Source organism: Antechinus flavipes, chromosome 2 (assembly GCF_016432865.1).
Source record: "Antechinus flavipes isolate AdamAnt ecotype Samford, QLD, Australia chromosome 2, AdamAnt_v2, whole genome shotgun sequence".
Taxonomy (NCBI): Eukaryota; Metazoa; Chordata; class Mammalia; order Dasyuromorphia; family Dasyuridae; genus Antechinus; species Antechinus flavipes.
The window spans coordinates 77,021,141-77,045,136 of record NC_067399.1 but is presented as its reverse complement, the minus strand read 5'-3'; the positions used below and the strand labels follow the sequence as shown (position 1 = coordinate 77,045,136).

Sequence of the window (23,996 nt, the reverse complement as noted above, 5' to 3'; positions counted from 1 at the left end):
TACTGTTTTATATATTTATTTAACTTATACATTAATACAATACAAAAAGACCAACAATATTCATATGCTATATAAGAAACAATATCACTTCAATAACTATGCTTTAGAGATGGACATTATTTATAAAATCACACACAATCAACATTTTGCTAATGGGGTGATTCATAGTGCATTAATGAAGGGAATCTACATACAAGTACACTCTCCATTCTTATTTTGGCACATATTTGAAGAGAGACACTAAAGCTAACTGCAGACTCCTCTAATAGAACCTTTCTAAGATCCTTTCTAAATGTGGCATCAACTGCACTATGTTCTGAGGTCTCTCCCAACTCTTACATTCTGTTTTCTATGTTGTAAAGAACCTTTCTATGCTGACTTTCTAAGATGGCACCTTTACCAGTATGAGGGAGGGGAATTCAGAGCTCTAGTACCTCACTCTTTCTCATGAAAATCCTGAAAGATCAAATACTGCATTATTCTACATAACCCAGTAAATACTAAGCATAACAGTGGTGTGTATGCATGTGTGTGTCTGTGTGTGTGTGTATGTGTGTGACAATTCATTGGAATCTTTTATTTTATAACACATTTTTTTTTTTTGGCATGGAACCATAATTACATCATTTGCTCACTAGGAGTACTTTAACTAACTTTGGAGGCTTTTACAAGAATATATTGGCTAGTTAGGTCTACCCTTTATGGAAGACCTGTTCTTGTTCTTGTTCACTCAGAAGTTGTACCAAACAGCCTCTCACTTTTAGATTCTTCAGTTTCTCTGGACTGTTTAGTGTTAGCTGACAAAGGCTGGAAGACATCTCTATGATCCCCATCTATTGCCTTGTTGGTGGCTAGTTCTTCCTTTGATTCCAGGCCCCTCAGTCCAAGATTCACACCATACACTGAAAAAAATTCAGAAAAACAAGGAAATTATAAATGGTGATTAGGATTTGACTATTAGATCTAGATATCACATCTGAAATACAACAATGATTTTTTGAAAATGGAACATATAGGTACACTGTGCATTACCCAAAAAAATATGAGATAAAAGAGCAGATTTTGACTCAAACTCCTCCTTTCTGAGATATTTTCCTCATCTGTAAAATGGGGATAATGATGAACACAATACTTCCCTCATTGTACAATCTGGAGGAAAATACATTATAAACTGTATGAACTATTTATATCATTATCTTTGTATGTCTCTTTTTCACCATGTCCCTTATCTGTTTCCTCAAGCATAATGGTCATCAAAAATTCTCTCTCCAATTTTTTTTTCTCCGAGAGTCAGCCAGAACCTAAATGCCAGGCAGTTATTCAAGTAAATAAATAGAAATATAGTATCCAGCCCAAGGGAAATGATAGCTGAAATATGTTGTTCAGTTCTCATTTTCAGAAAGAACATTGGAAGCAACCTGAGTTTTTTTCAAAGGAGGACAACTAAAATTGGAGATAGGGATTAGGGGAGGGATGTAGCTAGAGACTATGAGCATTGATTAAAAGAACTGGAGATGTTTAGCCTGGGAAAGAAAAGTAGCAAAGAAGCAGGCACTGAATTTCAAGGCAGAAAATCTGAGTTTGAATTCTGATTTTATTTCTTCTTACTAAATGAGTAATTTCTGGGTGTTACAGTGCACTGGCCCTGGAGTCCAGAGGATCTGAGTTCAAATTTATTAGTTGTGTGACTTTGGGACTTCAATGATTTCAAACTCCCCCCAACTAAATTAATAATTTAGAGGCAAGTCATTTGACCAATCAAGGGCTTGTATTCTTTATTTTTCACAGGAAGGAAGTTTGATTAGAAGATCTCTAAGATCTTTTCAAAATCCAAATCCTTAAATTTAGGAAACTTAGGAAATTTTCATTTGTTAAAGAAAAACCAAATGAAGTTCTGATGGGTCTGATAGGGTAGAACTATCAGTGGTTATCCCTAATAACTAAGTTATTTCTAGAAAAAACTGCCTTGCAATTAAAACTGTGATATGACCTTCTTTGGGAGGTAGTGAGTCCTTCATCCCTGGAAGGTCTCAAAGAAAAGTGAAAAATCACTGATGTTGTAGAGATTTAGCATTGCATAATAAAATAGTGATTGAGTAAGAGGATTAGATCATAAACTCATTAGAGGCATGGACTGTGTTTTGCTTCTTTTTAAATTTCTCCTTCTTAGTGCCTGGCATATAGTGAACCCTTAATAAATGGTTGGTGACTGACTAGCCTCTGATCCCTACTATCTCCATGAACTTGAGCAAGCACCTTAGCCTCCTGGGGCCACAGTTTCCTCACATGTAAAATGAGGCTATTGGGGTCCCTCCATGGCTCTGGTTAAGGTTCACCTTGATATCCTTTGAGGAGGTTTCCAACTTTGATATACAACCCTTTTCTGGTTACAAACGCCTTGGATATATATATTTTTAAAGCTTAATGGAGGGCTGGCAACTCACTGGCATTAGAGTTGAACAGACAAGCATCTTCTCCCTCCACTGTGATAGCAATGTTGTTCCTCTTAATATAGGTAGTTGTGATCTTCTTACAAGACAGCAAAATCTCAAGGAGCTGCTGGAGTGACAGGCCACTCATTTTTGGGTCTCCATCCATTTTGTAGGCATTAGAAACTTGATGGTAGATTTTCTTCAATATCTGAAAGAATAGAGCATAGGAGAGCAAAACTTGGTGACTCTATTGCTAAAGATCTCACATATGCATATATTACTTTCACATACAATCATACTTTATGGTCATCTTCTCATTTAAGCTTCATGCCAATCTTACATGGCAGAGGGGCAGTGGAGGGCTTATTAATCTCTTTTTATATGCTGATGTTTGGAGAGAAGAAAAGCTGGTAATTGATAAAGCAAGAATGAGAACTCCCATCACAGATAATAGTTCCTAAAACACATTATCTATTCTATGATTCTGATTTTATGGAGGAAGGAACTGAGACCCAGAGTGGGAAAGGGGTTTATTCAGAATCACACAGTAAGTGGCAAAGTCAGGGCTCAAACTGAAATTCTCAGATTCCAAATCCAGTACATTTTTCACTGAAACATAGAGACTTATATTTGAATCCCAGTCCTGAATTAAGACTGGGAAAAATAGTCTCCCTAAGAAATCAGCTCCAAAATCTAGAAGCTAAGTGCATTTTACATGTTTCTATGGATTCTTAGGGATCCTACCAGGATTATATGAAGGGGATTGAAAAATTTACATAGAAAAAGTAAAAGGAACTTTTTAGAACTTTCATGTTTAACTATATAACTATTGATCCCAGTTTCCTTTTCATTTGACTCACATTCTTCTCTATTGTGGTTAGGAAATGGAACCTAAACCAGCTCTGGAGTAGAATCAATGGGACTTGGAAAGGTTGCTCTAACTGATAGGAGAGTGCTTTGATTTTATTTTTCAAATTATGGGAAAAATTAAGTTTCAATGCATAGGGAGAAAGGTATATATATTCAGATGAGATTTTATTAAAGACATTAGGCACTATATATTATAGAGATAACATGATATAGTGAACAGAAATACTAGTTTTGACACTTATTAGTTCTGTGACCACAAGTAAGCAATTCAACCTACCTGAGCCTCAATTCCCTAATCTGTAAAATGGGAATGATAATAGCATTTATTTTGTAGCAATATGTACATTAGTAATATATATATATATGTATATACGTATATGTATGTATAAAATATGTATACTAGCAATATACAAATAATATTTATAATATGAAGACCATATTAAATAATTTATCTAAAATGGCTTATAAGCCTTAAAATGCTAGGTAAATGAGAATTATCTTTAATATTGTTAGTGTTATTATTAATTACAAGAAATTTTAAAAATCTGGAGCCAGGCCTTTGCTAAACCCTACCGAAAAAGGTATTTCAGTATATTGGAGGTTTTCCATTTCTCAATCATGGTATTAATTTTGTACCTTCAACAGATGAGAAACTAGTTACAGATGTGGTAGCCATAAAGTCAAAAAATTTTATGATTGCTCCATTATAAGCAATAAAAAATATTCAAAATTCCTTCCTCTCCTTTGATCTTAGTTTTCTCACCTGTAAAATGAGGGTGTCAGACCAGAAGGCTTCTGAGGTTCTTTTCTATATGATAGTCTAAACTTGAAAAGGATAATATACACTATCTATTTTATGATTGTGATTTTATGGAGGAAGGAACTGAGACCAGATAGTCTTTTAGTTCAAATTATATACTCTCTGCCTATGGTAGTTTACATGCTAACAAAAAATCATTTAAGGTTTTGAATACATACACACACACATATTCATTCAGAATTTGAAAGCAACAATCAAATACCTGTTGGATATATTATGTATCTCTCTTGTCATATTCCCTGAGGTTTGAGCAATCCATCCCCATGCGATTTGGGCTTGTTTTTATTTATTAGGTATTGAGACCTTTTTTTGAAACAACTGGCTCAGAATGTTATCCTGGTCATTTTTGTTTCTTCTGAACTTCCCTCTTTTTCTCTTTCCTCCTTCTCTTCTTTTTTTCCCCTCTTTCTTTCCTTCTTTTCTTCCTCCTCCCCTACCTTCCTCCCTCCTTTCCCTTCCTCCCTTCCTCTCTCCTTCCCTTTTTTCCTTCCTTTATTCCTCTTTCCTTTCCACCTTCCTTCCTTTCCTCCTTCTTCTCTTCCTCTCTCTCTTGCTTTCATTAATTAGTCTGGTACTTCAGATTTCTGCTGTTCAGATAACTAGGGAGCTCCTTTGGGGGTGTCAGTCCACATCATCTGTCTGGCAATTGCCATTTCTGACTAGCTAAGCTCAGACTGTAGTCTTCTATGCTACTCAAATAGTTGATAGAGACTCTGCAGGAAACATAGACCAAGGGAATATTTCATCTCATCTGAAACATTTTGTATGTCTACTGGCTGCAAAAATTAGCCTTTAAAAAAATCTCATTAGATTAAAAAAATTCTGTTCATATCTTTGCTTCTTTCCTCCCTGAGTATGCCAATTAGTTATCACAGAATCAATCATTTAAGGGGTTATTGGCACTAAAGGCCGGCAGTAATATAGTCAGGAAAATCATCACAGAATTTGTTTTGGAGAGGTGGAAAAAACTCTGAGGCTATTTAGCCCAAAACTATACGCAAAAGTTTTTTGTGTTCTCTCTATGCTAGAGATTTCAATCTCTCTTAGTAAAGAGATATTATAGGTTCAAGTGTTACCTAAAGAATAATTGTCTCATATAAACATACTATATTTTGATTATGATTTCTGTCAGTATCATATCAGTAGGATCTATAAGACATTTGTATGTGATAATATTTTTAGAATAGAATACAGAAACTACTTAGCATATCCAACATGGACATTTTAAATTTTATGTTAAACCAAGTCAAAGGAAGCATTAAATGGTTAGATATGTTTAAACTGAGCTCTATACCAAATAAAGTATAACTTCTCATCCTACGTCCAAAGTTTTCCATACTTGGTTGCAACCTGGCTTTCCAGATTTAGATCATGATTTGTCTTCATGCATTTCACCTATATTCCAGCCAAACTAGATTTCCTGGATAGACTGGGATCTTGTCTTATGGGACAGAACTCTGAAACAAGGATTCTTACAAGACGTTAACTCAGTGGAATTGATGAGACAATTGTTATCTAGTTTAGCATGGTGATTAATAGTTCTCTAAGTTCAGTATGATTGATTTAATCTTACAACAAATAATAGTTTCCTAGTCATATAATCATTGGTTTATACTCAGAGTAGAGCATATTAGCTGGGAGCCTCAGCCAGACTCATTCAAAGCTGGGGAAGACAAGTGGACTGGAGGCTGAAGCACAAGCCCTCAGACTTAGATACATTCATCCCATCTCACACCCTGTGGTGGCAGGTCTGTCTCCTGCATTTTCTCCATTGAAACCAAGATTCTGGAAGACCTCTTACAACACTAGCCGAGCCCCAAATGAAGGAGATAGACTTTGAAGGAGATAATAAAGAATTTTGACTTTAACACCTGGCTATTCTTGTGGTGATTAATCTGCTGAAAAGAAGGCTGCTCTAGAGACTACCAGAAAACCAAACCAAGAACATTACATTTTGGCACCTGAATGGGGGACCAGGGACCTACATCTAGCCAGAAATTAGGGTAAATACAAATATAGACAAGAAGGAAACTTTGTAAAGGGATTAACTGGTATTGCATCTGAAATAGGACAAACATTTAGAAAGGAATCTTTTCCACTTCAAGGAAAATGTGTAGAGAACATTGATAGACTTATGAAAAACCAAGGTTTGATTGTAACTTGGATGCAGATCATTGAACTTTTAGAAACAGTACAGTACATATCGACTTGGTTCTCTAAGGAAAAAGAATTAGATCCAAACAAGTAGAAATTAGTAGGAGAGCAACTATGTGAATACTACAAGGATAATGGTACTGATTCAATTCCTAAAGAAGCATTTTATACATATAACTTAATACAATTGGCTTTAGGAAATTATCTAAGTTATAGAATAAGGAAAAAGAAAAAAGTACAGAAGAGGGAGGATCCAGATAATCTAGGTGAAAAGGATGAAGAATTAGATAAGAATAAAGTACAATTCCGATGAAATTAAGGAATGTGGTTTCACAGCAGGAGCCATTAACACAACCAGCACCACTTATGAGGCAGCCTATGACAAAATTACAGAAGGCATTAGTTAAAGCTAAAAAAAAGGACAGGATATATTTGATTTGATTAATGTATATCCTGTGATTGAAAAATTTGAATCTTCAGGTCAAGCCAGGAGAAGATACACTCCTTTTGATCTGGAAATTATTAAAGATTTGAAAAAGGGTTGCACTCTTTATGGGGCTTCCTCATCTTATGTTAAGATGATATTAGAGAATTTGGCTTATGAAATTTTAACCCCTAGTGATTGGAAATTTATAGCAAGGACTGTTTAGAACTTGGACAAAACGTGTTGTGGCTTTCAGAGTATAGTGAATTATATTGACTACAAGCCAATGAAATCAGCAACCTGAAGTTAATATACAACTTTGGCCAACTAGCAAGTAAAGGTCAGTATGTAGACACTTCAATACAGATTAATCACCCCATAGCAGCATATGAGCAAATTGCTGCTGCTGCTATCAAAGCATGGGACTCCCTCCCAGGAAAAGATCAAGGGGGAGCCTTCACAAAAATAGAACAATGTCCAAATAAACCTTTTGCTGATTTTGTGGGATGTCTGCAGACAGCTGTCACAAGAACTATTGCAGAAAATGCAGCTACAGGAATTATGATAAGACAACTGGCTAAGGAAAATGCCAATGAGGTCTGTAGAAGAATTATATGGGGACTACACAAAGATGCTCCTTTAAAAGAGATCATAAGATGCTGTGCCACAATGGGCACAAATGCCTTTTATACCCAGGCTATGATGCAGAACATGGGAAGAAAGGGTCTCTGACAAGGGACTTCCAGATAGACTCGTCAATGCTTTCAGTGTTGTAAAATAGGGCATCTGAAAGCTCAATGTAGGCATAGAGATAGAGTGAGAAGACAGGATGGGAGAAGAAGACCCAAAACCCCATGTCCAAAATGCAATAAAGGCTTCCAATAGGCTTCAGAATGTAGAGTGACCCAAGGAAAGGAGAGGCGGGGCCCAGCTCCAAGACCTAAAACAAAAAACAGGTGGACCATGATGGCAGCCAAAGTTACACCCAGAGTGTCTTTAGAAGTTCAGGACTCTGATATGATCAATCAGCAGAGAAGCTGATAGAAGAAAGGGATTATATGATCAAGCAGCCAAAAGCAATCAGATGGGAGAAAGGGATTACAACTGGAGAGAATATAGGCTTTTTAACCCAACAGAAGGGCTGTGTCCAATGTGAGCAGCTCCAGTATAATTGCCAGGTGATGAGGAGAAATCTGAAAAGTGGTAAATAGAAGGGACTAGGTAGGTTAACTACTTGGGGGAAAGGGTTTGCTTATATTTCTACAGATGAAGAAGGAATCAGATGGGTGCCAATGAGCACCTGGAGAGAGACAGAAAAAGAGAAAAAGGAGAATAGCTAAAAAAATATCTGGCACTGAAAGAGCATGGCTGATAATGAGACTGTTACAGAACTTCAGAACCAGCAGGAATCACTGGATTTCCTGGGATAAAAAATTTTTTGATAAGACTGTTGCAGAATTTCAAAACCAGCAGGAATCATTGGATTATCTGAGACATGATAAGACTGATACAGGACTTCAAAATCTGCAGGAATTATTGGATTCCCTAACACATGATGAGATTATTGCAGGACTTCAAAACTTGCAGGAATCATTGGATTCCCTACACACATGACATAGTGGACAATAGATTCCTTTTGGATTGTTTCTAGGACTTATGGACATGCATAATTCCTCATGTTGAATCATGTTTGTAACATCACTACTAGCCTGTGTTATTATGTGTTATGTAATGACTCCCATGTTGATGGATTTATGTATTCCTGTTTCAAGTGAGACCCTTCAAAAACCTGCTAATCTGGTTTGATTCCTCATTTTCCTTTGGTTTTCATCTCCCTTCCTGAGAGGTCAGAGAGGGTGTGATCACCTCCTTTTTTGGTGTTTTCACCCCTTTTTTGAGGATTCAGGGAAGGTGTGATCACCTCCTTTTAGGGGGTTCTCACCTCCTTGAGAAGTCAGGGAGGGTGTGACCACCTTATGTTCTAAAACAAAAGAAAATGGGATATGTTATGGGCCAGAACTCTGAAACAAGGATTCTTCTAAGATGTTAAGTCAGTAGAATTGATGAGACAATGGCTATCTAGTTTAGCATGGTGATTAATAGTTCTCTAAGTTCAGTATGATTGATTTAATCTTACAACAAATAATAGTTTCCTAGTGATATAATCATTGGTTTATACTCAGTGTAGAGCATATAAGCTGGGAGCCTCAGCCAGATTCAGAGCAAGCGAACTGGAGGCTGAAGCACAAGCCTTTGGACTCAGATTCATTCATCCCATCTCATATCCTGTGGTGGCAGATCTGTCTTCCTACACTTCTCCACTGAAATCAAGACTCTGGAAGACCTCTGAGAAAATCAGCCAAGGCCCAAGTGAAGGAGATAGGATTTTGAAGGAGATAATAAAGAATTTTGACTTTAATACCTGACTATTCTTGTGGTGATTAATCTGCTAAAAAGGCTATTCTAGAAACCACCAGAAAACCATCCAAGAACATTACAATCTTGAATAATTATTTTACCTTTTCTTGTCCTTAAGCTGCTCAATAGTACACTTAAAGGATTGAACTAGACAGCTCTAAGGTCCCTTATATCTCTAAATGGCCATATTTGAAAGTCTCTTCCACCACCTCTGATAGTCTACAGGACCTTAGTATCTACTGTCAATTTTTTCTTCCTATTCATTCCTTAAGCACAAAGGGAAAGAAAGTAAAATTTTGGGCCCAATGTTTTATAAGAAACCTTTTTTGTGAATTCAAGGTCACTATTTCATTGGTCTTCTTTATTTTTTAAAGAGGAAAAAGATACCTGCACTCCCAAGTTCCATATCTACTCAGTTGCCCTCTTTTTTTCCCTATGTAACATTACAGTTGAGAATTTTTCATTGTTCTGTTCCTGAGAGAAGATGGCTTATACCATCAAGCAAACAACATGGAAGAGGAAAATAAGTACTAATTCTAGAATCAAACTAGGGAGTGGGGAGAGAAAAAAATGATTAAAAGCAACCGAAGCTCAAGGCAAATATCAATATTGCCCTTAAGAACCTTGGTACCTTTGATAGATTCAAGTCTTCAAGTAAAAGTTGAATACAATTTAGGGAACTGTGGAGAAGATTTCTACTCAGATTCACTGCCTTCTGAAAGATTGAGTGATTTTCCAGTGATTGATAAACAGATAGCAGTACTGTGATATAATATAGCACTCAAATTGATATTAGGAAGAGTTGACACTAATTCTCTGAGAGCAAGCCATTTAAAATCTTTGAGCTTCAGTTGTTTCATCTATAAAATGGGGATAAAAAGAAAACATATTACGGGATTGATGTAAAACTAATATGAGGTAAAACATGTAAAATGCCTTGCAAACAATATGTGAAGTGCTCAGCAAATTTTAAATATCTATAATAAATAAAATTGTTTTCCTAGATCTAGCACATCCTTTTCAGAAACTGGAAGTGAAATAATCTTATAGAAACTGTTTTAAACTGTTTTAAAACTTTAAAGTGGAACTTTGAATGGATAAGAAAAGAAATAATCTTAGATCATAGATCATAGAATACTATAGATGACTGATAGATGTGACTTCAACAATGAGATGATTGAGAGCAGTTTCAATGATCTCATGATGAAGAAAGCCATCTACACCCAGAGAAAGGGCTGTGGGAACTAAGTGTAGATCATACCATAACATTCTCATTCTTTTTGTTGTTGTTCATTTGCATTTTGTTTTCTTATTCATTTTCTTTCCTTTTTAATCTGATTTTTCTTGTGCAGCAAGATAATTGTACAAATATATTTGCATATATTAGATTTAACATATTTTAAAATGTATAACATATATTGGATTACTTGCCATGTAGGGGAAAGGGTGGGGGAAAGAAGGGGAAAATTTGGAACACAAGGCTATGCAAGGATTGATGTTGAAATGCATATTTTTAAAAATAAAAAAATAAAAAAAAATACTAGAGATGGAAGATATCTTGGAAACCATCTTGTCTGAATGCCAGCTCATTTTAGAGAAGAAAAAATGGATACCCAGAGATAGGAAAGTGAATTATCCAAATATACATGATCAATTAAAATCAAAAGAAGGAAAAACAAAGTGATATAGCCATTAGAGTAAACAGTACATTGTCATTTGTCCTTCATTCTTCAAGATGACTATGACATCAGGGAGGTGATACTATGACATACACATGAATTGGATTTGAGCGGGGAGGATCTATAGACTATTTGGAGGGAAACAAAATTTATGTGGAATTCTTTAGACAGAAACTGATTTTCAAGAAAATCATCAAAGATTTTAAAAACTATTGCAGATGGAAGTAAGGTAATATAAGATGATAATAATAAGAGGATAAACACTAAAAATATAGCAAAATACTATGAGAATGTTGTAAAGTTCATAATCAGTTGAAGCTGGCAATGAATGAGCTGAGTAAAACAAAAAAGTGATTTAAAAAAAATTAAAGAAAAGGATCAAAGAAGATATGACTTTTAAAATAGATGATATAATGATGACATAGTAATGATCATAATAACTAGCATTTACAAAGTACCTATTATTAGCCTGACATTGTGCTAAGTGCTTTACAAATACTTTCTCATTTAATCTTCACAACAACCATGAAATGTAAGTGCTATTGAGAGAACTGAAGTAGACAGAGGTTAAGTGACTTGCCAGGCTCACACAGTTTATAAGTATTTAAAGGCCATATCTGGACTCATATTTTCCAGGCGACAGGATCAACACCTATGATTTACATCTTTACAATGAAACAATCATAGTATTTTAGAGCTAAGAGGTCAATGTTGTATTATATAGAGAGAACACTGTATTTATAATAAAACCTAGATTTGATTCCTAACTCTGTTGGATCCTCAGTAAGTCCTTTCACTTTTTTGAATCTTAATTTCCTTGTCAGTAAAATGAGTCAATTGAACAAGATAACTTCTAAAGACTATCATATCTAACAATGCAGGGATTCCAGATCAAAGGAAAATCATTATGAAAGTAGCCCCACCCTCAGCCCCCTAAAAAGAATTCAAGTATCAAAGAGTCATAGTCAGTATCACACAAGACTCAGCTGCTGCCACCATAAAGAGCCTGAAATACAAGATTCCAGAATACAAAAAGATTAAAAGCTTCCAAGCAACCAAAGCAACCAAGAATAACTGATCTAGGAAAACCGAGTCTCATTCAAAAAGTGGAAAGATGAAGTTTCACTGAAATAAATGACTTCTAAGCATTTCTGATGAAAAGTCAGAACTGAATAGGAATTTTAAAATGCAACCATAGGAGTCAAGAAAAAAGGTAAATTAATTTGATCAATGGAAGGAACTATATGATGAATTATTTACATTCAAATATGGGGAATTGATACTAGTTTCTATGTAGAATCTCTAGTCTTTAATAGTCATAAAGAAAGTTAAATAAGACAGTTACAAAGTCTGGGGTTTGGTTTTGTTCTATTTGATGGTCTTACGAAAAGAAGGAAATGTAAGGGAAAGGAAAAGTTGCAGGACACAAATAAATCCACATAAATCATAAGCTTTTCTGTGTATTATTAACAAAAACCCAGCAGAAAGAGTGTTAAGAGAAATTACAAGCAAAATAACTTACAAAATATATAAAATATTTGAGAATTTATCAAGACACATAAAAATTATAATATAACACCTAATAGTTAATATTTATCTAGTACTTACTATGTTCCAAGCACTGTGCTAAGTGCTTTACAAATATTACCTCATTTTACCATCATGGGAAACTCTAGAAGGAAAGTACTATTATTATCTGCATAATAATGCATAACAATAAGTTTAGGAAAACTGAGGCAGACAGAGATCAAGTAACTTGTCAAGGATTACACAGCTAGCATCTGAGGCTGGACTTAAACTCAGATCTTCTTGTCTCTAGGGTCAGCATTCTAATCATTTTGTCATCTAGTTACCCAATACTATAAAACACTCTACAGAAATAACCAAAATAGTTGGAGAAATAGCAATTGCTCATGGATAGGCTGTGCCAATCGAAAAGTAATGACAATATTAATTTATTTAGTGCCATATCAATTAAGTTATTAAAGGATTATTTTATGAAGGTAGGAAAAATAAAAATGAATTTGGAGGAGCAAAAGGTCAAAATAATATAGAAAATAATGGAAAATGCTGAAAGAAAAGTAACATCTAAAATCAGATTTCAAACCATTTTACAAAATAGTAATCATCAAAATTAATGGTGTCAATTGAGAGAGAGAGAGAGAAAGAGAGAGAGAGAGAGAGAGAGAGAGAAAGAGAGAGAGAGAGAGAGAGAGAGAGAGAGAGAGAGAGAGAGAGAGAGATTAGCCACAATAACATATTAGGCATACAACATGCAAAAGGAAACCAACCTAGCAACTTTCTACTAAGTAGACTCCAAACTTCCAGGTATAATGGAAAAACCAGAAAATAGGATGATAGAAATTAGGATTAGATTAAAATGTAATACCATATATCAAGATAAGCTCCAAATGGACACATAACTTAAATATAAAGGATCGTAGTATAAACAGATTAGAGAAAGAAATGATATTTCATATTTATAGATAAAAGAGAGTTCATGAGAAAACAAGGGGAATAACAATGGAGAACTGTGATTATATAAAACTAAAAACTTTTCACAACAGTATCAATATAGTTGAAATTTGGAAACAGTTTATTAGGAAAACATTTTTACAATAAGTTACTCTGACACATTTTATATCCAGCCTATATAAGTAACTGAATCCAATATATAAGAATAAGAAACATTACTCATTAATATTAAAAATTGTTTACATTTTTACATTATTTAAAAATATGATCAGGTAGTTCTCAAGGGACAAATTCAAACTATCAGTAATAATATAAAAATGCCACAAATAATTAATTATTAGAAAAATGTGAATTAAAGCAACTCTAAGGTTCTATCTCATAATCATCAGATTGGCAAAGATGACAAAAAAGGAAAATAAAAGTTCTTGGAGGGCTTTTGGGAAAATGACACATTATTGGGTAATGTCATATATTGTTGGTGGGGCTATGAATTGGTTCAGTCATTCTGAGAAACAATTTGAAATTATGTTCCAAATGTCACTAAATTGTATATGGCTTTTGTTGCAACAAAAATGGCTTTTGTGGCTCAAAAACTTTGTGGGGTTGATACCCCACAAAAAACCAAAGAATAAAAACCCAAAGAACAGAAAAAGAAAAGATCCCATATGCACAAAATATACTTATAGAAATTCTTTTAAAAACTAGAAATTAAGGATTAGCTATCAAATAAGAAATAGCTGAACAAATATTATAAATGAATATAATATATTTTGCTATAAGAAATTGTCAATAGGATAGTTTTGGAGAAATCTGAAAGATTTGTATGAAGTGATATAGAGTGAAATAAGATGAACGCAGAGAAAAATTTATATAATAACAATGTTATAAATAAATGTCACTCTGAAAGACTTAAAAATTCTGATTAGCAAAATAACCACCCATGATTTCAGTGGACCAAAGATGAAGCATGCCATTCATCTCTTAATAGAAAAATAATAAACTCTGGGCATAGAATAAAATATTCATTTTTAGATTCAGAATATATGAGAACTTATTTTGGTTGTCTATGCATATTTATTTCATGTTTTTCTTTTGTTTCAATTGAAGTATGAGTTGGAGGGAGAGAAGGATTGGGATGGAGGTAGCAAAAAAAAAAAAAAAAAGGAAAGAAAGAAAATGGTCAATTTAATCATTTTTTTTCTTGAGGCAATTAAGGTTAAGTGATTTGCCCAGGGTCACCCAACTAGAAAGTATTAATGTCTGAAGCCCGATTTGAACTCAATTAAATAAATTTTTAATGCACAAAAGAAATCTGAAACAAAGCTAGTAAGAATCCAAGGCAAATTGGACAGTTTTGAAGATTACATTGAATTTCTTATATATTTTATAAGAAAAGTGAGCTGTATATAATTGAGATTCACAGTTTTGAATATTGTTCTCTTTTTTTGCTCTAATATAGATGTATGTTTTATGTATATAATATATGTAGATATATTATGAAGATGTCCATTTGCTGTGGCATTTGTTAAGTTCAGAATAAATTATTACCAGTCATACTAAAATGGTTATATTGCTGTCTAATTCTTCAATCCTATTGCTTTCTTACAATTCAAAAGATTTCTCATTTTAAAATGACCTGGAACCAGATCTATTGCAAGTTAATCACACTGAGCTGCTTAGCCTTTGACCATCATCAAATCTATCTGATAAAAATAATTTGTTGACTTTAATGCAAAACAGTTTAAAAAACAGCTAGAGAATAACTGAATCTCACTGCCTGCAGTAAACATTTCTTAACTCATAAAATGTTTGCCTTTATCCTTGATGTTTATGAGCCTAAAACATTTATCACCTTACTGTAATCTTTGTTTTCTATCATGATGTTAATTGGAACACCAATTTGAGTTTTTCCATTAACTTTGAAATTTCATGTAATAAAAGAACAGAGACCCTAGAATGTACAACATAGAATTCCAGAACTAAAAGGCATTTCAGAACACAAAACAGAATGTAAGAACTGGAAGGGGTCTTATAAATAATTTATATGAGGAAAGAGATGTGAAGTGTCTTGCTAAAGATCATACACACATCAGTGCCAGATTTAGGTCCACTAACTAGACCATTTTAGTGCTTTATAAACTTTTACAAAACTTCCCAAGGGGGAAAATGCTGTGTGTGTGTGTGTGTGTGTGTGTGTGTGTGTGTGTGTGTGTGTGTGTGTTTTAGAACCAAATACATTGATACTTTGCTATAAGCTAATGTGCCTGTCAACACAATAGTTCACCTCTTGAGTAGAAATCTCCTAATGATGCTACATGACTACAAATAATAGAACATCACAATGATGAAACCACAGTTACGATTGCCTCAAAGAATACTGTGAAGATGGTTGTAAATGAAGATAGGTATAAGTATCTGTATCAGGATATCAAATATGACTTTTATAGAGGAAATATCATAAAAGACATTATCAAGGTCTGGGAAAGGAGGCTTGTCAGTGATGTAGCAAGACTGTGGGATTACCTCAGTGTTAACATTGTAATTCACAAATTATTTTTTAAAAAATTCCAAAAAAATTTCTCCACAAAATTTCCTATAAAGATTATATTGAAAAATATAGATGAATTGTAAAAAGATGAGAGGGTGTGGAGAGGTCACTATATACACTAATAAGATATAAATAAAATATGGGTAATAAACATGTTAACAACAAAGATTAACACAGGAAAGCAAAGTTGAATCCATAAATATTAGCCACACTTGCTGGGATGGGAATCAGGAAGATTATTGCAATATTACTCTAGGAAAGTAGAACTTATTCAATACAATAGAGTAAATAATAAATTGCAGTGGAATAGTACTGCATATTAATAGTAATAGAAAGAAATCCACCAACCATTGATTGCCCAATAGACATCTTAAACTCAACATGTCTAAAACCAAACTCACTATCTCTCTCCTTAATGCCTCCCCACCTCTTATATTCCTTATTACCATAAAGGTTAAAATCTTCCTCTTGGTCCCTCAAACTCTCAACCTAAGTGTCACCTTTAACTCTTTACTGTCTGTTACCATATCCAATCCATTAGGAAGACTTGTCGATTTCACTATTACAACATTTCTCAAATATGCTCTTTCTCTCCTCTGACATGACCATCACTCTGACACTACCATCACTTTAATCCAATCCCTCATGACATCACACTTGGATTATTGCCTGCTGGTGGGTCTACCTGCCTCAAGTATCTTTCCACTTCAATCCTTTCTCCACTGATCTATCCAAAGTGATTTTCCAAAAGTGCAAGTCAATTATGTCACACACACTCTCAATATTCTCCAGTGATTTCCTAATGCCTCTAGAATTAAATATAAAGTCTTCTGTTTGAATTTTTTTAATTCCAAAAAAATCATCCAGGAAATTCCATATGAAAATTTTATATGAAAATATTGATGAATTGCAAAAGATGCAAAATATTTCATAATCTAGTTCCCTCCCACTTCTCCAGTCTTCTTTAATCTTTCATCATGACATTTTTGAATCCAGTGACACTGATTTCCTTGATATTCCATGTATAATACACTCCATTTCCTGGTTCTGGACATTTTCTCTGGCTGTCTCCCATGCCTGGAATGTTCTCCTTCCTCATATTCATCTACTAGCTTCCCTGGTTTTTCTTTAGTCCCACCTAAAATACTATGTTCTACAGGAAGTATTTTACAACCTCTCTTAATTCCAGCACCTTTCCTCTGTTTTCTCAGTCACCAATAGAGTGAAACAAGGTTATATACTTGCTCCCATGTTTTTTAGCATGATGTTTTCAGCCATGTTGTCAAATGTCTTCAATGAGGACAAACAGAATCAACATCAGCCACTGCACTGATGGTAAGTTCTTCAAACTTGAATAGGCTAAAACTAAAGTAGAGGGAGTATTGGTACTTGATTTTTTTTTTTTTTGGTTTGCAAATGATTATTAGTGCATAAATGCAGTTTTTGAAGCTGAGATGGAATAAAGTATGGATCAATTCTCTGCTGCTTTTGCTAATTTTGGAATAACAATTAACACCAAGAAAACATGGTACTCCATCAGCCAGCACCACACCATGCATATGTGGAACCATTAGTTACAGCAAATGGTGAAATTTTGAATAGTGTCAATAAGTTCACTTATCTTACACAAGATTCTCCATCTCCCATTTCAGGTCATTTGCAATGGTTTTCTCTCTGCCTTCAATATACTTCCTCCTCCTTTCTGCCTCTTCCCTTCCCTGTCTTGCTTCAAAATTCAGCTCATATCCCAGGATATGAGCTTCTTCTTCAGGAAGGCTTTCCCAGTACCCCTACCTGTTTGTGCTTTGGCTTCTCAAATTACCTTCCATCTATTCTGTGTATACATACTAACATGTGTACACACACATATGTGTATATATATAAATACATACATGTTCATATAGATGTATATATTCATATATACACACATATACACACATATTCATACACCTGGAAGATACTAGCACAGGCCTGATAGGCATGACATGCCCTCATCAGAGAAGGTACTATGCTCTATGAGGAAAGAAAAATTGAATTAGGTGATAAAAAATGCAAGATGCACAAAGCTAAAGAAGCTACTCCATATGTTCATAGGGACTATTTGTGTCTGAACTGTGGCTGAGCATTCCACCCTTATGTTGGTCTGATCAGCCAGTCTGACACACTGTAACTGGACCCTAACATAGTGATGTCATTTTGGTTCTCTTGAGAACAAAGGACAACAACCAACCAACCAACCAAAAAAAAAAAGCCTTCCCTCCATCAATTATTTCCTATTTATCTTCTATATAACCTGTTTGTATGTGTTTGTTTGTTTGTTGTCTTCCCTGTTAGATTGGTAGATCCTTGAGGGCAGGAACTGTCCTTTTCCTCTTTTCATAAACCTAGTGCATAGTATAGTACCAGATACATAATAGGTGCTTAATAAATGTTTATTGACTCATTGATTGAAACCAGTGGGAAAGAAGAATGATGAAGAGCATTTGGGTGAGAACAATTGAAGTGGAAAACAAAGGCTATATTGTGGAAACATATTTTAAACTAAAGGAAAGAGACATAATGAAATTTCTTGAGCAGGTGACAAGGTCAAAACTGTACTTTAATGGTATCACTTCTAGTGCAGTATGAAGAATGGATCTGAGAAGGAACAAACTAAAGATTGGAAGGTCAATGAGTAGACCATTGTAATAATGTGGAAGGAGATAAGAGTTTGAACTAGAGTGGCAACTGCATAAGTGGATTTAAAAGAGATATTATAGAAACAAAAATTGACAGATTTTGGAAACTGATAACATATGGGCAAGAAGGGAGGTGTATAAGGGAAAGTGAATAGGGAAGGAGGATTCAGGCTTCAAGGTTAGGATACTAGAAGGGATAATAGTGCCCTTGATGAAATTAGGAAAGTTAGAGGAAAAGGGAAAAATATAATAAAGTCTGTTTTAGATGGGTTATGAGACATCAAGGTGGAGATGTGCAATGGGAGAGGAGCTCAAAAGAGGTGAGTTTGGATATATAGATTTGTTAGTTATCTGCATGATAACTGAACTGGTGGAAGGTGATGAGCTCACTAAGATGGAAGAAAGACAAGAGGTCCAAAGAATGCGCATAAGAGTATAACCATACAAAAGGGCTGAGATATAAATAAAGACTCCATAAAGTAGACTGAAAAAGCATGTTCAGACAAATAAGGAAACCATGATAGTGCATCAGCACAAAAACTTATATGCTGTTTTGCTACTCTCTTTTCTTGTTAATGCTTATTAAATTTTGTGGTCTTTAAGAACAAATATTATTCCAAGGAAACATACTAAAGTTGTAGCTTTTAAAGAGCCCACCTCAGTAAGTGCCAATGGTAGTGGCTATTGGTACTATATAGGAAAGTCAAGCTTTTCAAAGATCATTTAAATCCACAATAAAATAAGATTAGCTGTACCAAAGTAAAAAATGAAGTTAAAAAGCTCCAACTTGACAAGTAATTGCTGCAAAATAGCTGAATTAATCTCCATAAAATTACAACAGACTTGTCAAGGGATTTTTTATAGATTCTCCTATAGTGTGGCATAGGTTTTCTGAATTTGAAAGAACAGTGAGAAGAGTCCTTTTTTTTAAAAAAAAGACAGCTAATTATTCTTATGAAGAATTCATACATGGCATAAACAAAATAAAGACTGGAGTACTGAACTTGGAAAAAGGTAATTTTTACTATTAAAATTCATTTTTTCATTTAAGAAATCTAAATAACATTGTAAGATCTGGGCATCCTTTATCAGACACTAAAACATCCACTCCTAAAAATTTTTTTGGAAGATTTAAAAAATTCTACTGAGCCTGAGAATTCTACCGGATTCTGGAGATGTAGATTTAACTCATGATTTCATTCCCTAAACCCTTAAATTCTCCAACCATGTTGGCTCCTTTTTTTTTCAATTCATCTTGCCTACAATACTGATAGATTAAATGACTTTCTTGCCTAGTTTCATAAGCCAGAATGTGTCAGAGATAAGACTTACCCCTAGGTTCTTTAAGCTCAGAGTGTGATTTGCACTATACTACCAAATATAATGATATATGAAGAAGCAGAATTATTTTGGGATCACGATATTCCCAAATGAGAATGGAATACTATACACCATAATATATGGTATATACCCTTATATCCTCATAAATGTTGCAAAAGATCAAGGAGGTAGAGATAGCCATATATCTGTAGCTTAGGAACTTGCTTGATTGAAATATCCATAAAAACTTGTGGGACAAAATCAAGGTTAGATGGGGGAAATGGATGGTTCAATATGATAAAAAATTCAGTGCCATGATAAAAAAAGAAATAAAGACTATATATAAACAAGATATATTAAAAGTTGAATCAGGTCTGGCAAGTGATTGTAATAAAAGAAGAATATATGTTGTATTAGAAGATTTTCTTAAGATGTTAAAAGATATAAGGCTTATTTTGTTTTAATAAATATAATTTTTATCCCAGTTAAATTGTCTGTCACTGTAGGATTCTAGATTGAAAAGAAACATTAGGGGCATACAGTCCAAACTGTACCTAAAAAGAAACCCTCTTTTGAACATCACCAAAAAGTGTCTATCTAGCTTTCACTTAATGACCTCTAGGTAGCAGGAACCCAGTATCTTCAATTCATGTTTGGAGAATTTTATCCTTAAGATTATGCCTACAACAAGCCAAAATTTGCCTTCTTGCAATTTATCACAGAAGTCAAAGTTGAAAGATATCTTCGTCTGATTTCATCTAGCCTCTTCATTTTACAAATAAGAAAGATAAAACATAGAGAGAATTTATTGGCTCAAGTTTATACCACTAGTAAAAACAAAAGCCAAGATTTGAACTTGTCTTCATTCAAAATCCATCAGTTCTTTTAACGTGTCATAGTACTCCTAGTTATTCATTTTAGTTATGTCCTTTGAGACTGAGCAGAAACAATTCAATCCCATCTTCATGACAATCTTTCAAATATTTGAAAATAATTATCATGTTCCTTCAGTAAGCATTCTCTTCTTCATACTAAATGTTTCTATTTAGGAAAGAAACAAGGCCTATTCAGCAACCTTACTCATTGGCCCAAACAATACTAGATTAACAGAAATTCTTTCATGTGTCCAAGGAAAATACACATTGTGATTTTTTAAAAAATCTGAAGTTGAACAATTCCCTAATATTTATTATTCCAAATATGATTGGTTCCTAAACATAATCCTCCTTCTGAAAATAGTAGCTATCATATCAGTGAAAAGATAATTTTACATCATAAAACTTGGGTTCAAGTTCTGATCTGCCATTTACCAGTTGTATGACCATTAGCAAGTGATTTAACATCTCTAAGTCTTTCTCCTTTTTTGTAAAATTTGGATAATATCCAATAACCTCAAAGGGTTGTGAAAATAAATAATATGTTGGATGTAAAGCATCACATAAAATAAGCTCTAAGTAATATAACAAAATGTTATGTCATTACATATCTTTGGAAGGATGATTATAATATGTTTCCTTAGGTCAAGTTTTATGTTGATTTTAATTTTTGTATAAACAGCACCAACCATAAGGCTTGGCATATACTAAATGCTTAGCAAAATTAAATTTTAAATTTTCAAATATCTGCAAGAAGAGAACAAACTCTGACAAGTGTTACTTACCCAAAATTACTGCATGAAAAAAGTTATGATAAAAGCTTTTTCTGTTTCTTACAATTCAAGTAAATATATTATCACTTTCATTGTGCTTGGGGTTTTTTTTTTAAGTGATGCAGATGATAACAGATTGTACTCAAGATTTGTAAAAGCCAGGATTTTTTGGATCAGGGAAGGAGATTGTGACCCATATAGTATATAGTATAGTATAAGCTCAGATCCATGTACTATATCAGAAAAAAAAATCACCTTTGTAGAGAAATTGTTTCCCTTTTCATCCTATATATTGAGTTAGAGTTGGGGGGGGGGCGAGAATGGTTGATTTTAATACACTATTTTTTTTCCTTCAAAGGAAGTTTGGGATTCAAATTTGGGAAGTCTCCATTCCTGAAATATAAAGTCTCAGGTAAACTGAGAGTGTTGGAGGTAAAGATCATATAAAGGTAAGTAAATCCTAATGAAAGGAAAATCAAAAATGAAAAAAAAGTATTTCCAAATTTCACAAAATGGTTTGGGGGCTTCTAGTAGAGTTTATTCTTATAAAGAGTAGAGATGATCTTTTATAACCCTGAAATGGACCAGTAAGAAGTGGGAGGGTTTGGTTCACTGCTAAGGGGACAACCCAGAAGCTTTGGGACCCCTCATCATCTTTCTATCATGATCTCTGTGATAAGATCCCTAGCAGGAATTAACTAATCTAAGCTTCTGTATAATGGGCATAACATTTGCATAATCTACACAAATTGTTGTGAAGATCAAGTATGATGAACTGACTTAGAGTTATTTAAATTAAAAATATTTTGTGGCCCATTCTGTGAATGTCTAACAAATAGGTCCTAGAACTCCATGGTTTCCTAGGATTTTCCCTACCCTACCATCTGCAGTGAGGGGGTGGGGCAAGAGATGGAAACAAGGATGACAGTCTCTCTGAATGGCTCACATACACATCTCTGAGATCACTGCTTTCAGTGCCAGTTTTTTATTTGTTGTACAGAAAGACAAGGAAATAAATGGATAACGCCTACTATTTTGAGTGACTTATAGTCTTCCTTCCTGCACTTTAATTTTGTCCTCACCATCCTCATCTTGATACCCAGGAAGATGCTGGATATCAGCCTGGTAGCTCCTACAATGTGGCTGGTGAGGACCAATTAGCTATAGAATCCTGGGACCACTTTATGGTTGGCTAAGGCAGTTCTGGATACTGGCCCATTCAAGTGATAGCCTCACCTTGGTGTCCAGGAGGACGAGGATGTTGGTCCTTGCTCGGGAAGCCTCCTGTTCCAGGAGGTTAAGCAGGTGCTCTTGGAAGGCTCCCAGCAGAGGGAAGAAGCGTCCATTGTTCCAGCAGTGGTTCATGTGGACCAAGTCCAGTCCCAAAGGACGCAGGGAGCGAATGCTTCCCTGGTCTAGGATAACTTGCTGTGAGCGGGCCGGCAGCAAACTCCCAGCTCTTGCGTCCAATGTCGTCAGTTTCAGCACCAGACCCGAGCGGACAGCAACCACTACACCCGCTACTCCCACAGGGCGGGCGCTCATCCCCCGCACAGGCACATTGGTCCGGGGCCCAATCTCACATAAAGATGTAGGTTTCTTTGAGTCCCAAGCACCCGAAGGCTCCTGCAGTTCCTCCAGCTCTTCGTCTGCGTCTGCCTCTGCCTCTGCTTCTGGCTCCGTCTCCCTCTCGGGCACTGCCTCCGCCTTATGTTTGAGCTCTTGCTCGGACTCCCTCTTCAGCACCTGCTTTGCTTCCGCCCCTGCTTCTGCTTCTGTCCTTGTCTCTGCCCTTTCCTCTGTCCCTGTCTCTGGGTCCGGTTCCTCTTCCTGCTGCTGAGCCAGATCCAGGACCCTCCATCTCAGCTCTACCACACTAGCCCACAACGCGGCGTACAGAAGCAACAGAGCGGCCAAAGTAGGGCCTAGTGCTATATCCTGCCCTGACCACTCCCCTTTCCAAGTCCACGTCCAAGTCCACGTATCGGCCTCAGGGCTCGATCCGCTCCCAGCCGTCGTAGGCGATGGCCCCCCTCCAGCTCCAGCCACTGCCACAGCTAAAATGAGGGCTTCGGGCCCCATGTTTACGGCTGCCAGACCTCCAGCCCCAGCAGGGGCCTGTCCTCCCATGACCTCCATCTTCAGCAGGTGTATACTCTCAGCCTGGGCCCCAGCTCCCTTCTCTTTCCTGCCCCACTTCAGTTGAGGCCTCAAACCTTCCTTCTTCCCCTGATCTGCTTAGGCTGTGGCAGCCTCGGTCTCAGATTTCCGTGCTCAGCGCAGTACCCACCTTCCACTCTCTTCCACCGCTGGTAGCTCCTCCTCCTCTTTCTCCTCCCACATCTCCACCCTTTCCTAGTCTCCCTCTGCCTCCTCCTACTACTTCCCCTCCTCCTCCTGATTAGCTATTTATAGAACTTTGTATTTTCTGTCCTAGGATTTCTTCCAGTTCTGACATTCTATGCTCTGTTCTAAAATTCTTTTTCCCTCTGACAGATTGTATTCTGAGGATCAATGAAGCACTTACAAA

General features: G+C 35.4%; 1 protein-coding gene across 1 annotated transcript; it reads right to left on the bottom strand.

Moving 5' to 3' along the window:
- Positions 1-23,806, bottom strand: LOC127547970 (uncharacterized). The gene is made up of 3 exons (XM_051975104.1): positions 22,703-23,806; positions 2,445-2,640; positions 1-902 (listed from the first exon to the last, which is right to left on the bottom strand). Exons 1-3 carry the CDS (start codon positions 23,603-23,605, stop codon positions 727-729), a joined length of 1,275 nt encoding a protein of 424 aa, XP_051831064.1. The 5' UTR covers positions 23,606-23,806; the 3' UTR covers positions 1-726.
- Between the last annotated feature and the right edge of the window lie 190 nt (positions 23,807-23,996).